The sequence below is a fragment of the Perna viridis genome, chromosome 1, assembly GCF_037379345.1.
Source record: "Perna viridis isolate PV_CMFRI_1.1 ecotype Kerala chromosome 1, ASM3737934v1, whole genome shotgun sequence".
Taxonomy (NCBI): Eukaryota; Metazoa; Mollusca; class Bivalvia; order Mytilida; family Mytilidae; genus Perna; species Perna viridis.
In genome coordinates this window covers 42,972,942-42,989,784 of record NC_142445.1, presented here as the reverse complement: position 1 = coordinate 42,989,784, position 16,843 = coordinate 42,972,942, and the positions used below count along the sequence as shown (strand labels likewise).

General features: G+C 30.9%; 1 protein-coding gene across 11 annotated transcripts in view; it reads left to right on the top strand.

Annotated features, from left to right (window-relative positions):
- Window positions 1-15,977, top strand: part of LOC148628861 (alpha-N-acetylglucosaminidase-like) — a 28,697-nt gene extending 12,720 nt beyond the window's left edge. For 4 of the 11 annotated variants that reach the window (XM_088595955.1, XM_088595938.1, XM_088595891.1 and 1 more), the window contains exons 6-23: window positions 379-449; window positions 973-1,134; window positions 1,399-1,464; window positions 2,654-2,717; window positions 3,708-3,778; window positions 3,908-3,982; window positions 4,540-4,621; window positions 4,874-5,023; window positions 5,450-5,592; window positions 6,235-6,307; window positions 8,160-8,255; window positions 9,345-9,430; window positions 10,261-10,365; window positions 10,858-11,041; window positions 11,288-11,331; window positions 11,934-11,991; window positions 12,827-12,926; window positions 13,419-15,977. In XM_088595955.1, the coding sequence (XP_088452081.1) occupies window positions 379-449; window positions 973-1,134; window positions 1,399-1,464; window positions 2,654-2,717; window positions 3,708-3,778; window positions 3,908-3,982; window positions 4,540-4,621; window positions 4,874-5,023; window positions 5,450-5,592; window positions 6,235-6,307; window positions 8,160-8,255; window positions 9,345-9,430; window positions 10,261-10,365; window positions 10,858-11,041; window positions 11,288-11,331; window positions 11,934-11,991; window positions 12,827-12,926; window positions 13,419-13,600 (1,812 nt within the window). In that variant the 3' untranslated portion in view covers window positions 13,601-15,977. Of the gene's footprint in view, window positions 1-378; window positions 450-972; window positions 1,135-1,398; window positions 1,465-1,528; window positions 1,595-1,655; window positions 1,722-2,653; window positions 2,718-3,707; window positions 3,779-3,907; window positions 3,983-4,539; window positions 4,622-4,873; window positions 5,024-5,449; window positions 5,593-6,234; window positions 6,308-7,260; window positions 7,357-8,159; window positions 8,256-9,344; window positions 9,431-10,260; window positions 10,366-10,857; window positions 11,042-11,287; window positions 11,332-11,933; window positions 11,992-12,826; window positions 12,927-13,418 lie in introns of all 11 variants that reach the window. The other 7 variants (XM_088595963.1, XM_088595913.1, XM_088595973.1 and 4 more) reach the window with 4 other exon arrangements.
- Window positions 15,978-16,843: the final 866 nt, after the last annotated feature.

Genomic DNA, 16,843 nt, shown 5'->3' with positions numbered 1-16,843 from the left:
TATTCTCTAGGCAAACTTCAGGTACGTGTCATGACTGTAGTTATAATATTTATGACAGGAAATCGATCAATCATGCAAAAAAAAACCTGTTCAGAGCTTACCGTGGCAAAAAAAAGGCACAAGGGCGTATCAGATAAGTCGTAAGGGCAGAAGGGCGCATGTAAGGGCACCAACAGTGCAGCGCCCTTCTATTTCGGCCACAGAGACCATTGTTATTTATCAATGATTTTTCTTACTTTATAATAGTTTGCTATATATTTTGAAGAGTATATTTTGAAAACTTGAAAGGTGCAGTACAAGTAGATAAATGCTTAAATATTTTTATGCTATTAAATGCTGCATTTAATTGACATCGCCCTCTCTTATTTGGTTACTTAGGTCTATATGAAGATGGGTATGACTATGGAAGATATGCAGCAGCATTTTGGAGGTCCAGCATTTCAAGCTTGGTAAGTGTTGTAAATTTCTTTATTCTTATGAGTTATACATTGTACATTTGTCTGTACTTTATTTTCTATATTTTGCTATTGAAATTGTTTGTTTGTTACATTAATAATGTTGATAGAATGTAAGCAACTTTTGTATGCTTGGGTCATGTTTTATCTGTATGTGATGTTTTCCAATGATTTATTTTCAAATTACCTGTTTATCTGAAACTTTACATGTATGTAATGATGGTGGTTATGATTCGTGGAGTCAGCCAAACAAATATATCTGTTTCATACATTAAATTTATTTCATTTTTACAGCTATGCAAACCAGATTATATTGTGACACTGAAACAACAGCCTGAATGATTCTACATGACACAAGTTAAAACATGGGAGACTTTCTGTGTACAAGACATCACTTTCACAGTCTTATATTTTTTTTTCAAAATTCTGAAATATTATTCATTTTTAAAAATACATTATCACTTGAAAAAAAGTTCTCTTCATTTTTCATCAAGCAGTGCTATTGTCCATTATTCAGGTCAAGAATGGGTAACATGAGAGGATGGGGTGGTCCTGTTTCACAGACATGGTTGAATGATCAACTGATTCTACAACATAAGATCCTGGACAGGATGAGAGCTTTAGGAATGATACCAGTCCTACCTGGATTTGCTGGGCATGTACCTGAAGCTATAATTAGGTAACTTCTTGTAACTTTTAGTCATCATTTAATTAATAAACATATTAATGGCATAAACTTTTTTGCTTATGATTTTAAACTGTAAATTTTCATTTAGCTACTTATAAGCTAATAATTGATGATTTGATACTGCTTTGTACAGAATATACTGTTAATGTTCTTATAACTGTAAAAGGTGTGTTATTATAGAAAAGGAAATAAATCTTGATAAAATCCCTTTTTTTGTCACATTTATGAGAAAATGTTTCAGTTAATTTTTTTCAGATTACATCCAAAAGCCAATGTTAGCCAACTGGGTGAATGGGCAGGGTTTTCTAAGAAATATTGTTGGTAAGTCTGAAACAGCTAATAATAAGCTGTAACCAAAGAAATGAATATTTAACCTTGTTTTCAGGTTACACCCCAAAGCTAATGTGTCCAGACTTAGAGACTGGGGTCACTTTGACCATACATATTGTTGGTGAGTGTGACACTTTTCGGTGCTGATTTAACTAATGAAGCCTATTTACTAACATTTTCAGATATTACCCTAAAGCCAATATATCTAGGTTGATTGACTGGGCTGACTTTAATGATACATTTTGTTGGTGAGTTACTGTTTCCATTACCCTTCACCACCACCAGCAGTTCTACTTAGTGCTAGGAGAGTTCCCAAAAAATCGCTCTCAATAATGGAGCACATGCTTGTTAGAGTTTGAGCTATGCAGCTTTTCAGACGTATTGCAATGGTTATGGAAAAGGAACATAAATTTTTCACTGGTGTTAATTATGTATGGAATACAAAAATGTATATGCTTTGACATTTAATGCATTTTTGTGAATCTACAATATATATGTATTCATGAAACTATTATTACCCTACATAGTTAGGGGGTAAATAGAAAATTGGAATTACTATGCTGTTGATTTTTACCTTGTAAATATGATATATTCTTTTTCTCTTAAAAGATTATCTGATTCTTATCTGTGTGATAAGATGAGGACATGCTAGAAACCTATCCTGTTCAAAATCTTTCACTAATTATATCCCTCTCAGCTCTTGCCATAAAATCAAGTTATAATGATATTTTGTTATTACTTTCATCACATATTTATTTAAACGACAAATTTTTCTTTAGATGTTAAATTATGAGTAATTGTAAGCCTTGTAAAATGTATAGAAATTAATTGAACGAGTTTTAAGTATCAATCTATATGAAATTCAGACATAATATTTTAGGACAGTTTTGACAAATTTTTTGCAGATATGAAAAGAAATATGTACTTACTTCTTCTTTCAATCTATTTCTTCAAATTCATTTTCTTGATTCAATTTCATACTTATTATTCCTATTAATATTGAATTTTAACATTTATTTTAATTTCACGTCAGCAAAAGTTATTAAAATTTTACTATTTAAAGTTTTGTGTGAAATGACTTAGTCTAGCCATAATTGGTTACCCCTAAGACATTTATTTTTTTTTTGTTAGTAAATTTGATATGATAGGTTACCTCTAAGATACTTTTTTTTTCTTTCAGCACCTACCTGCTTGACTTTGCTGATCCTTTGTTTAAACAGATAGGAGTTGACTTCATTAAGGAGGTAAACTGCCATTATTATACCCAATTTCTGAGGGAGGAAGGATATCTACTCATCCATCCATCTCTCTCTGACAAGCAGTATGAAATGTTTTTATAGCATATTTTTGACGAAACTACTAATCACAGCTACTTTATACAAATGAATGGGGTCTCATACTGGACTTTCTGATTTCAGGTCCATCTCTTGTCTACTTTTCATTAAAAGCCTTACTTAAAGTAATTTTCAAACATTTATGTATAGGACAACATTTGGTTTACCATCCATAGCCACTTGATATTTGGTATATGATGTTTAGTTATTATTACATTATGCAATGTACCATAATATAGAATATTCTTACAACTATTCATCACATTATGGTACCTGGATGCAAACATCAGTTTTGAATTCTTTCAACAGGTGATTTCAAGATAATATTAAAATGAATCAAGAACGAGTCTTACAAGTCCTGTAAGAGATCCAATCTTGTGCTAAATAATGTCATGTCTGTGGCACATTAACTTTCTGTTTAACAACATAGTAAATGTTCCTAATATTTATGATGAAGGGCAACAATTTTCTCAGCAGCAACATTTCTCAACCACATAACATATTGCTATGCTCCATTTAGGGTTTCAATAATGCTTACTGATTTCAGAGCTATTGCCTTTCTAGTTCCGTCTTTAAGGACTTAAACTTTTGGTCTAATTTGGAGAAGGTGAGGTATACTCAGTGAGCAATAGTGCACAGATTTTTTTACTTTAGCTGGAATCTGTATCTTTGATATTTATTGAATTATAATCATGATGTTATGTGGCCTTGTAATTGACAAGCTAGATAATTATGGTAATTTTTTTAAATAGAATTTTCTTTTATTTTACTTATATGGTACAATTTCAATTTGCTAGTTCTTGTACTTTATTTTCCTTGAGTGAAGAGACTTGCACTTTTCTCTAAGTAGCTTTTTACTTGCTTAAAGTAAAATTTAATGACAAATTTGTCTCTATACAGATGGAGTTTGAATTTGGAGTGGACCATATTTACAACATTGACTCATTCAATGAGATGAAACCAAAATCTGGGTAGGTTTAAATTTATATTATTTTTTTTTCTGTAAGTTCAATTTGATTTGATGAGCATATACAATGTCATTGTCAATATGAAAATTCAACATTCATAATAATGCTTGTTTCTTTTTTTGTTGTTGACAGTACTGCTGAATATCTCCAGGAGGTTGGAAGTCTGATCTATGATGTGTTACAGACAGCAGATCCTGGCTCTATCTGGTATCATCTTTCATTGTCCTTATTTTTATCAAATCTCTTTTAACAGTTGTAGTATACTGCTGTCCATCCATCCACACAGTGTAATGCTTCCAGGGATTTTAATGATGTTTGGTGCAATGTTTGCATTCATGACAGGAAGTTCCTATTTGTTTTCTTTCTTTTTTTTTTTTCGATTCAGAGTTAACATTTTAAGAATACATGTACATTGTATAAAAACATTGAAAAAAGTGGATGGCTTAATTTGTGCTTTATTGTGGTTGGTTTTTTATTTAGGTTTTGATTGGTTAAAATTCCATCTGACATCAACAAAACCTTTGGGTGTTTCATTAGGAAATTGATGAGGCTTTGCAAAGAAGGAATATAAGCAGGACACTGTTTTATTGAATTAAATACATATTTATTATTTAAGTTAGATACACTTATTCCCTTGTTACAATAAAATCAAATTTCAATATGAATAAGTTTTCTTTTTGACTACCAGCTAATAAAAATGACATTAAAGATGAATTTCAAAATGTGAATGTTACTTAAAAGTCATATCCTTTAATGCATTGTAGGCTTATGCAGGGGTGGTTATTTCAAGACAAAGCTTTCTGGCATGCAGAACAAATCAAGGCCATGTTGACTTCAGTTCCTCTGGTATGTATACTTTGTAAGCAGGTTTGATTCTAGAGCCAGTGATATTGATTATGAACTTGCTGTAAGCTAACCATTTAAGGTACATATGTAAATCAAGTTTTTCTTTGTACTTACTTAGAATGAGTTTCTAAACTCAAATAAAAATTTATTTCTGGTACCATAGACCTGTTTTCCTTATTATGATATACTTATGACTATTTCTTGGGGTATGATTGTATTTGACCTGTTGTTGGGTATTCATTATTATTTCAGGGTGGTATGATTGTATTGGACCTGTTTTCAGAAGTTTCTCCAATCTACACCTACACAGAGTCCTACTATGGTCAGCCCTATATCTGGTGTATGTTACATGACTTTGGTGGTACTATGGAGTTATATGGGGCTTTAGACCTCATTAATGGAGTAAGTAAATTTCTTGATTTTTTTTTTATTCAAATTAGAGTATTAGTTTTTTGTTACAGCTTAAAAACCTCCTCTGTGGTCTCATTGTAGGATGCTCACCACAATGAGAGAGGTCATGGGTTTTATGCCAAGCCAAGTCATACAAAAGATTTAATAATTGGTAAACACTGCTTCCCTACTAATATGACTACGCACATGGCTTATAGTAGGGTGACATGCCTACACGTGGAATGTTGCTTCTGTAAGCTAGCACATTTAAAGTCCTGCTCAGTGTGTTGGAATAATAGTACAAAGCAGGGTTTGATCAATAGATAAACATTCATGACCTGAAATACATGAAATTCCTGCCATATGGTATTAAGCTACAATCAATCAATCAATCAAGTTACAACTAGCTGATTTTTATTAATCAGCTCTATTTTATAGGGACCATTCAAAGGAAGGAACATGACCAACAGTACTATGGTTGGGTTAGGTCTTACACCTGAGGGAATCTACCAGAATGAAGTTATCTATGAATTCTTCATGGAGAATGTATGGAGGAAGCAGCCTAGAGATGTCACAAAATGGTGATTGTTTTTATTCTTCTTTTGTGAGAATAAACATAAAATGAAATAAAAGAAAAAAATAAACTTTTAAACTTAAAAAATTAACTAAAAATGTAATAAAGGAAATGATAAAGTTTCTAAAGAATTCACTAAGAAGAAAGTTTACTCTAGTAAAGCACCTAGTTTACTGGTCCAAACTTTACTTAATTAGGCTTTATAATGATGTAAATTTATGTCATCTCTTGAACAGTGTGTAGTCATTTTTGGCAAATACCATTTTCTTCTCAAAGAGGAGGGGGGCTGAGATTCTATGTTTTTTTTTCAGCAGCAGTTGAAATAATAAAATCTACATTGATAAGTAATGGGGGTAGTAATGAATCATATTTTTTTTCTGTTCATGGCTGAGTAAAAGAAAAATGTTTGCTCAAATTTGGATTAATTTTTTTTTTTTTTAACCCCAGGCCCCTCTCCCCTCAGTATGAATGGTCAGTTTCTTACATATTCTTTGCTAGTTCAGTTCCTTTTTGTTTGACTTGTAAATGATATTGATGTATGAAGTATGGACATCTATTATTCTATAATTTTTGCTGTAAAATCCATAATAGCTCTATTTTCAGGGATTTCATTCCATCTACTCATCAATTTTTTTTACTTTTCTTTCAGGATTTCTGACTACACTAGAAAGAGATATGGAAAATATAATAAATTTGTAGACTTAGCATGGCAGTATTTAAAGGTATCAATTTGATTGTCTTTTCTGGTTTATATTTAATTGCCAAAAAAATTATATTTATTAAAAAGCATTGGAATAATTATTTTTCACAAATTCCTACCGGTATGTGGCAGGACTAATACTGTGTGGAAAAAAAACAAGTTGAAAAAGAATTTTATCACATTTATCTTAGATTTTGTTTGATAGAATGGTTTCTGATTTGGAATATAGCTTCATCATTTTATAGTTTTCCGTTTCTCTTTTATCTACCCCCGACTTGACTTTTTATGAGCAACTCTGCGAGTGTTTCTAGAAAAGCAGAGAACGCTTATTCTACCAGTGCATCTGGTCCATGCTCCTAGTTTTTAGTGGAGTCTGAGTTGCTCATTTGTTTTTGTTACTTTGTATGTATTATTTTAGTTACTTAATGTTCTTTGTTGTGTATGTCTGTTTTCCATGTTTGGTCTTTGTCCCTGGATTGCTTTCTTTTGATTTCCGCTAGAACCTTGGTTCCCTTGATTACTTTTTGACATGATGAGCTGTTAACTTTCTTTTTTTTCTTTTTCCAATTAGTTTTATCATGTTTATCACATTCCATGTTTGACAAATTAATAAAGATTTGAAACTAGAGATTATATTAAGCATTATAATTTTTTGGTTAGACCAACCAGCCTATATACAGTGTATTGCTATATAGACTCACAGCATCACGATTTAATAGCTAAGTATTTCATCCCTTTTCTACAAGGTGGAATAGTTTAAAGATTTGATACACAGCTTTCACATGTTGAGTTTAATGCCATTTATTATTTTACATATTGCCACATCCTATGTTCCTGTTTGAAACAACTTATGAATCTGTAAAAATAGAATGTAAAACATTCAATATTTTGTCTCAATTTCCTCAGCTTCTAATATTTATGATATGTTTGGTTTTTTTTTAAAGTATAATTAAATGTAATATACTTATATCACAGAAGAGTGTGTTTACTAATCATAATGGATTAAGAGATCACAGTAAATCTGTGATTGTGACAAGTAGACCCAGATTACACCACCCTTTACATCCAAATGTGAGTAAATAGTGGATGGGTGTTTCATAGCTCTGTAGTGAAATATTTACTTGTCACATTGGACTAATTTTCTTAAGCAGTCACATGAACCTTTTTGGTTATATTACAGAAAGTAATATAAGAACAGAATTGCAGAAAGTAATACTGTGAAAGTACTATTGTTCGTGGGGTACCAATTTTTGTGGTTTTCGTGGGAAGGCCAAACCACGATATTTGGTTTCCAACGAAAAGGAGATTTCCTTTGATGTATGTACTGAGAACATCAAAAACACAAATTCAAGAATCCTCAAACTTGTGTTTCTTCCCTAATCCATGAAAATTGGTATCCACGAATTAAAGTACTCTCACAGTATTGGAATAGAGTTGTCTTCCCTTAATTGGATAACAATCATCAGGTGAAGTTAACTTGACAATTGAGAAAGAGATTTGAACTTTCTATTACCGGTATTTCATAGATACTTAAATCTGTTTCTAATAGAAAGTTCTCCAACATGTCTCAGGAATTTGAATATCTTATTCACTGAAAGAATCACTTTTATTCTTGTGGCTGCTTTAGAAATCAATCCCCATGTATCATATAATCTTCTATCTTTAAACTCAGTAGGTGTATTTCAAGTTGGATACTTTTCAGAATTCTTGAATTGACAATCATAATATGGGTATGTAAATTCATTTTAAAATATTATAGAATTTTAATTACAAATTCTTCTAACTTGAAACACTGTGCTGTTTATTCTAACAATTTTAAAGGAATGCCTACTAATGCTTCTGTTTATGTGTGTGGTACTCTGTTTTTATCTTAGAGAAGTGTATATAATGACACAGATTTTCTCCATGACAATGGTATAAATGCAGTACCAACTACTCGGCCAAGAGTTTATCCTGCTATTCACCAAGATGTGAGTTCCAGTATATTTAATACACATTTGTCTAATTTAGTGAAAGACTTCAGTAATGGAATTAGACAGTTTTTGAATTTCTTAATTTTATATCCCTTCAGAATAATGCTTTCTTTCAATTCTATTTCCCCCATTAGTTGAATGGTCTCTTTGTACAATGTTTGGCATACTTATAAGGAAAGGATATTGCATTGAGGTTATTTCAAATAGGCCAAAATAGGTTTTCAGACATTCTTTATAATCTAATTTTGAAATGAAGTTCAATGAGTAAATTATCCAACACTTATGACTTCACAATCACATGGTAAAATAACCATTATGTCTACTGGATATCAAAAGAAGAAAGGAAAAGTCAAACAATCTGAAAAGACATTGCATTTTAAAATTTAAAGCATGTAAATTAAGCTTTTGATTCATATTATACTGTGAAAGCAATTTTCATGGATTAGGGAAGAAACACAAGTTTCATGGTTGAATTCATGGTTATGAGGTTTTCAGTATACACATCAGTGGGATTCTCCTTTTTGTTGGGAACCAGATTTAGAGGTTTGGTCTACCCATGAAAACCACAAAAACTGGTACCCCACTAACAATAGTACTTTCACAGTATGTTAATATGAAAAAATAAACCGAAATTTTTAATGAACAAGTTTATGATATAGGTGAGATAATAGATTATTGGACTATACTTAGTCATGGAGGACTTCTACTTTTTAAGCTTGCATGAGAAACCAGATGCATGCTTGTAGTAATATATATATTATAAAGAAATGCTTTTAATCATGACAAGTTTATATAATTTTTTTTTGTAGATTTTTTTGTTATTGCGTTTTTCTGACTATTATATTGCATACTGAAAGCTATATTTATCATAATCACTGTGGTAAAAACTAAATTATTGACTTGAGTTTATGCTTTCAAGATACCTTTGATAATATCTTTATTGTGTATGTTTCTTTTAATAAAGAAAAGATTTGAATTGGAAAATATTTTGTGTAATATTCAAAATTAACTTTATAATTTATGGGTATACATTTTCCAAATGTTAGGTTTTATAGTACATCATTTAAGTTCTTGCATATTCCATAGGTATGGTATGATCCTGAGGACTTGTATGCTGCCTGGGATTTGTTGGTTTTAAATGCAGACCAGTTCAAAAATAACACTTTTTACCAGTGAGTTCATTTTAGTTGTTGAAATATGAAACTAGTTTTTTGAATTCCAAATTCTTTCTTTTGAGTGATCAATTTATAAATGTTTTAATTTTAAAGTAAAAATGTAATTTCTATTGATATAAAATAATCAACTCTAGATATGTACATGTATAATAGTTTTAACATTAATTTGACTTTAATATATAGTGATACCTGTCTGAAGTAAACCCTGATTAAACCAAAAAATCTGTCAGAACTGAACCCTGGTTAAACCAAAAACCTGTCAGAACCCAACATTATCAGAATTCCTTTTATATCAGTTTCAAACAAGTTAATCACTCAAAATCAGAGTTAGGTTTAGACAGGTTTTACTGTACATTATATGGTCCTAATGAACCCTGACCTTAGTCAGAAGAAAACGTAGTACTGGACAGACAGTAAATTCTAAGTAGTACTTAGATGTCATGCAAGAATAACAGTTACCATAATTACCCAGAGTGAAGTGTATTACAGACTTCAAATCTTTGGAATGCTTGACAAAAAGATGGAAAAAATAAAACAAATACTGATAAAAAAGATTTCGATGTGACCTATTATTCTGGTGTTCCGTGGGACATTTAGGCATTACCTCTGGGTTTGGAGATTAGCAGAAAAATGAATCACACTTCGTCCCCCGATATTTCAAGTGGAGTATCCCTAGTGTATTACAGTTCATTTGAGTGGTCCCTTATATCCTGGTAAGTGATATGGTCCAAGCTACAACAAAAAATATCAGTGGCAAAATGTATGGAACCTTATGGATCAATAAGTATGCTTCTGTTGCCATATATCAATCATTTTATTCTTTCTAGGTATGACTTGGTAGATGTGACCAGGAACAGTTTACAGATTATGTCTATAGAATACTACAATAAGATGATAGCATCATACATGATCAATAAAACACAAGACTTTTTGTAAGTAGTCCTTGTTAACTGGACAATTTGTCAAATTATGTGGGTTAGTACAGGTTTCTATTTATTTTCATTTTGATACACAGAGGCTTAAGTTATTATGATTTTTTAGTGTGTAACCATGGATACCAGAGTATGGATCACACTCAAGAACTCATGTCCCTGTGGTCTTATACAGTCACACTTGTCTCAGTGACCATCTGTATTCAGAAATAGCCTGACTATGATTGAAATATTCCTCTGTGATGCATACTATGTTGAATGAGCCTGTATAGAAAGACCACCTGTCTCGTGTTACCATGATTTTGTTCTCTATTGTTGTCACTTAAGACAAGATTGACTTTGTCATTTTCATTAGACAACAGTGAGTATGCTGAACCAATTTTATAAAATATTGCTTGTTAAAATATTTGATTAAACAAAGAGCATTTATTTGAAACTTGTAGTTCATTAATAATTCATCTTTTTTGTAAGTATTCTTTCCACATATTTCAGAGATAACAGCCAATTATTATTAGGTTTATTGAATGATATGGAGACTTTATTAGCCAGTGACTCACACTTCTTGCTGGGGAAATGGATTGCTGCTGCTAAATCATGGGCATCAGACATCCCAGAGTCAATGTCATTGGAGTTCAATGCTAGAAACCAAGTTACTTTATGGGGACCAAGAGGGGAGGTAAGCATATTTAGACAGTTATTCAGTTCATACATGTATTTGTTCTGATGTGTTTTGAATGCATATTTCTCTCCTTTATCAATCTCTTTGAGCTTTTTAGCACCTGGTATTTCGGCCATGTTAAAATTTATTCATTTTCTATTGTAGATATTAAATACATTTACTTGCATTTTATAGTTTTTGTTGGATATGTTTTATTTTTTGTTATGTATAAACCATGTTTAGCTGTTCTTGTTTTCTTTACAGATTTTAGATTATGCCTGTAAGCAGTGGTCTGGGTTATTAAAAGGGTAAATATTTCTATTATATATTTTCTAACCTTTTGGAAATGTGGGATATTGGTGGTCAGCAATTCATTTGGATTTCCATATTAGTCTAACACTGTTTCTCAGTGTCCTTGAATATGACCCTTTGGTATTTCCATGGAAACAGTAGCATTTTGAAAAAAAAATTTATGCAAAAAGCAAAACTTTTGGTTGGAGGTCTATTTATACACAAGGTTTAGTTTATTACATCAATGCATCTCCTTAAAACATATTGGATAACTGCTTGACAATGGAAAATACTAATAAGAAGAAAGGGTGCAAAATCAATGTCCCCAATCTTTGTTTGGACTACTTCATTATAGCAATAGAAGACTTTTAAGGCCAATTTATGTTTTTTTTTCTCTTTGTCACATTTTTATTAACAAAGTCATGATACGACAATATATCAACATAAGTTGTAGCATAAATGGTTAATAAAAGCATGAAATACCATTATTTGTAATACAAATATCAGCATTTTTATTGCATCAATTTTGATCACAAGAAATTGAATCCTCTTTATGTCTCGCATAATTCAATAATAAGATTTCTTATGATCATTAAACCATGTATGCATATTTTTACAGGTATTACATACCAAGATGGCAACTGTTTGTAGATATGTTGAGCATAAATGTGTTTAATGTAAGTAATCCGAGTTTGCCATTTATATCGATTTATCTAAAAACTTAAAGTAGTTTATATATATCATTATAGATTCACTGAAGCCTACATAGGTTTGAAAACCAAATGACATCATTAAACCTCATATTTTATATCTTTTATATTTAGTTGATAACATCGTAGTTAAAAATGAATAAAAGTTTTGTAAAACTAATAGTTTTTGCATTGATGGTTGATTTCTGCATGCTTCATAACTGATATTATAGATCTACCCTTTTTAATTCTTTCAAATGGTTTAAGATGCCTTTCTATTTTGGCACTTTTTATCCTCAATACTTAATCTGATTTTGGTCTAGTTTATGGTAATAGGGTATGTAAGTCATGTCATGTGACTCCAAGGTTTCCTGAGAATGGATCCTCATCTACCATTCAAATGCATGGAGATTCATTATTCACATAGTGTTGAGTTCAGTGAAAAAACTCTTTTCATATAAAAATACTGATAAAAAGTTTTACATGATAAAAAATGTTATTAAAAGCATAAAATTCCAGTAGGGGATTTTTGCATTGTAATGCAGTGTTTTGAGATCCTGAAGTAAACAGTGAAATGCAGATTGGTCTTTAGATTTATTACATTCTACATTAGAAATTTAGGAAAAGAAAATGAAACTAGAACGAGACTTAAAAATCCTACCACTCATTTAGATATAAATGTAGAGTGATTCATTAGGCAATAGACTAAACTGTTTAACTTTTCAATTTTGTTGTGTCTTTTTTTTTTGTATGGTGAAAATGATTTTTTATTAATCTAATAATATTGACAGTATTCACCTTAAATTTTCCTTTTATTTTCCAGCATACAAAATTCAATGAGACTGTGTTTTCTGAATTAGTGTACCAAAAAGTAGAGTTACCATTTTCTTACCAATTAGATGAATACCCTACTGAACCTGTTGGTAAGTGAGATATATGTCATGTCATTCAAGAATGTGGAATTTCTAGTTCATGTTTTGATACCTTAAATTCTACAAACTTTATGAACATGTAGGTAATCATTTAACAAATTAATGTCCGAAGTGATCGTTTTCTAAGACCATTACTTCAAAATACATGTAATTAAGAAAAACTGTAAACAAAGATTCCCACATGGTCAAAGTATACACAAGATAGTCTAACAGTGTATCGATGTCACTTGTGTCTGAAATTTGAATACTAGGCTATTATATACCTATGTAATGCTTCTCCCAAAATGTCAAGTGTCTGTTATAAGTCATTTCAAAGAAAACTATTACAAATAAGGTGAAGACAGACAAACAGACAAACAAACAACATTATCATTGTATACCACCTGCCTTTAAGTAAAAAAAAAATTGATAGATACTTTTTATCTTAAGAAAAAGTCATAACTATCATGCTATGTTGTATAGTATTTTCTCACAATTTTGCAGGTGATGCGTACAAAATATCTTCAACATTACACAAGAAGTACAGAGGGATGTCAGATAAACAGTTTTTCAGAGATTATAGAACATTCATGGCAAAAGTGCAGGATAACAGAAACTGGATTGATAAAAAATATGGGTTTAATGATCCATTTTCTCATTTATGGGTAGGAGCTAATAGATTATAATTTTTTTTATTATTGAGATTGCAATAGGAGACTATTCCTATTCTCACTTGGGATATTTTTTAGCCATTTGAGATTTTCTCGTCACCCATTGGTAAGGTTAAACATGCGATGTTTGTAACGTTAAAATTAACCATATCATGGCATCGTGTAAATACTAATGAACAGTAGCAAAGGCCAAGTTGTTTTATCCACTAGACAAAAGTTATCCATTGGATAAATCTAGTGCAATCTATGTAAGTAATCCACTGGATAAATATTTTAAAGTTTTGAACATCTGGGCCCAGGATGTTTGGAGTTGATGTAATTATCATAAGATTGATTTTGGAGGAAAAGAATCAAATACTCCCAGAAATTTTGAAGTTTTTTTTGAAGTCTTTGGTTATATTCTTGGTTGTGTTAGATTCTTTTAAAATATCTATTTATGAACAGAACTGTAATTTAAAAAAAAAATTAAAAAAAAAAAAACACTTGCCAATTAAAGTTAGTTCTAGTCAATTACTAGTACAGCAGTTTATGTGTTTTCTTTACATTTTACATTCTTATATAACAATCACATTCATTATTGAATTCATACCATATATTGCATAACTAAATGTTAGTTTTTTTTTTAAATTCAGTGAAACTCATTTGATTTGACACCTCGATCTTGTAGACATGTGCAATCTGATATCATTTTCAGGTAATTAAACTACAATTTTAAAGTTTTCATTTTTCAATATTATTTTCCATATGTTCTTAGGTTGGCTTAGACTGGATCTTCCACAATGGCTAATTATAGTTAAACATTCAATCCCATTGAAGTACAAGTTTATATTATTTATTTTCGTAAGATGAACTTAATTACAAATAACACTCTTTAACAGTAAGAGCAGAATTGAATGGGCACATGCTCTTTTCATATAAATTTGCAACACCACAGCATTTGTTTGATTGTTTGCTGACATAAAACAAGGAAATTATACATAATCAATTTCCACAAAAATATGGCTCCACAGTAACAGTGTCTATGGACAGAAAATTCAGACATGTTGGTTATGAATTGTGGTTTTGTGATTATTATTGTGCAATGAATATCAAAAGTTTACTTTAAATCCACTTTAATTAAATATCTGTGATAACAGTGGCATCCATTGTACAAGTCTTATAGTTTATGTGGCTGTTTAAATATTACTGTTTCATGCTTGAAGATAAACATGCAAAGTGTTTTTTTATATTTTTGTATATGATTGTTATACAACTTGAACCATGTCCTGAACCACAATACAAATGTGTATTTTGTATTAGCAGACCCAGGGTTTGTATCCCAAACCGACTCTTTTGTTTTGAAAAACTGTCAATGTCATGTCTGTTTTTAACCAAATATTCCCATTGTAAGCCTACCTCTACCCTTTTTTTTTAAATTTTCAAAATCTTGTATTTTGACCATTTGTATTGTAGTGCAAGACCTTTATACAATGTACAAAGTATGTGTTGTATGGTTTAAGATCTGGGTTTATGAAACTGTATGTAACATTTCCATCGATAATCTCTTTAGTTTCAGGGAAGTCTTCAATGTTTTCACCGCTGTTTACTAATTTTTGTGGGTGGGAAGCTCCATTTTTAATCTTTTTTCATATGTTACTTGGATTGAATGGAAATCCATAACAAAGTCATCTGTGTTGCATTGTGGTAAATGTACTCATATTATGTTATTGCTTGTACATGTTCATTTAAAAAGATACCAGATCTATCGCAAAGTACTGTGAAAGTACTATTGTTCGTGGGGTATAAATTTTCGTGGATTTTGTTGGTTAAGTATACCAAGAAAAATCAGTACCCAACAAAAATGATTATTTATTTTGAATTGTATGACAGGATCATCAAAACTACAAATTCTAGTACCCACAAACATTTGCTTTTCCCACAAACCTGGAAAAATGATACCCATGAATACCAGTACTAGGTACACATGTAACTCTTATGGTTGTAATTAGCATTTAAATTCTACTTAATTATAATCTCAGGTATTGTTTGGTTTTGCAGATTCAGCTCGATAGTTATGAAAGGGGTAAATTCAAAAACAGTTTCAGACCTATTATAGTACTATTCTGTGTAAGAATCAGGCAATAGGTGGCACATCATCTTTTCACAATTTTTTCATTTTTGCCTAAAATATACATATTACATGTAGAAAACAAGGGAAAACTATTTAAAATTATCCTGAAGCATCTGTGATGTAGATATTTCTTTACTGCTTATTTTGGGAAATTTGAATTCATATTTATGTACTTTTATGCCAGTATTATCCATTATACTGTAAACTGTATTCAATTTGTACTGTACTGTTTCTTATCAAATGTAAACATTTACACATATTCCAATAAAAGAATGAGATGATTGAGTGTCTATTTGTGATATACTCATGAAAATTACAAGTTTAACCTTTTATATAGACACACACACATGGAAGGACTTGAACATGTATAAGCCAACATTTAAGGAATAAATAACTTGCATGGGGGAGAAGCCCCTTCTGATGAGCAACCCAATATTCAAGTTCGACTCAATGTTTACACCAATGTTGACTAATTTTTATGGGTTTACAGACATACTTAATAACCTCCATTTTTAATCTTGTGTCACATAAAAGTTGCAATATTTTACATGTATAATTTTCGCTCCGCGATTCAACTACTTAATTTCTACTTTCCCACACCCATTTGGAGCTGCTGTGGGAAAAATGAGAGAAATCTGTGGACAAAACAATACAAGGAACACAAATATTCTTTAATTTTGTATTGCTTTGATACCTATTTCCATACAAATTTAAGTAGGTTTCTGAGTGTATTTTTAATAGTCAAATTTGAATAGACAAAATTTTTAGTGAAGTAATCATAATTGACAGCTATTCAAAGCTTCAAAGATTGCATGACAAGATCACATAGGTGTTTGTTGCTGATATACTGGTAATGTATATCAGAATTCTGCCTAGGGAGCAATTTTAACCACTCGGAAGCTTTCCTAAATATGTATGGCTTTGAGCTGACATTTTTTATCCAGGTGGGATTGTTGTCTCTGACATATTCACCATTTCGATACTCGTTATATTGAACATGGTTTGAGTTCAAAATATATGTAAAAATTCCAACTATTGCACCATATTTCTGATGATTGGTTGAGGAGCTTTTGCTCATACTGAAATGCAAATACTTGAAAATGGGCACTCAATACACATGTAATACCAAATCATGGAGAGAAATAAAT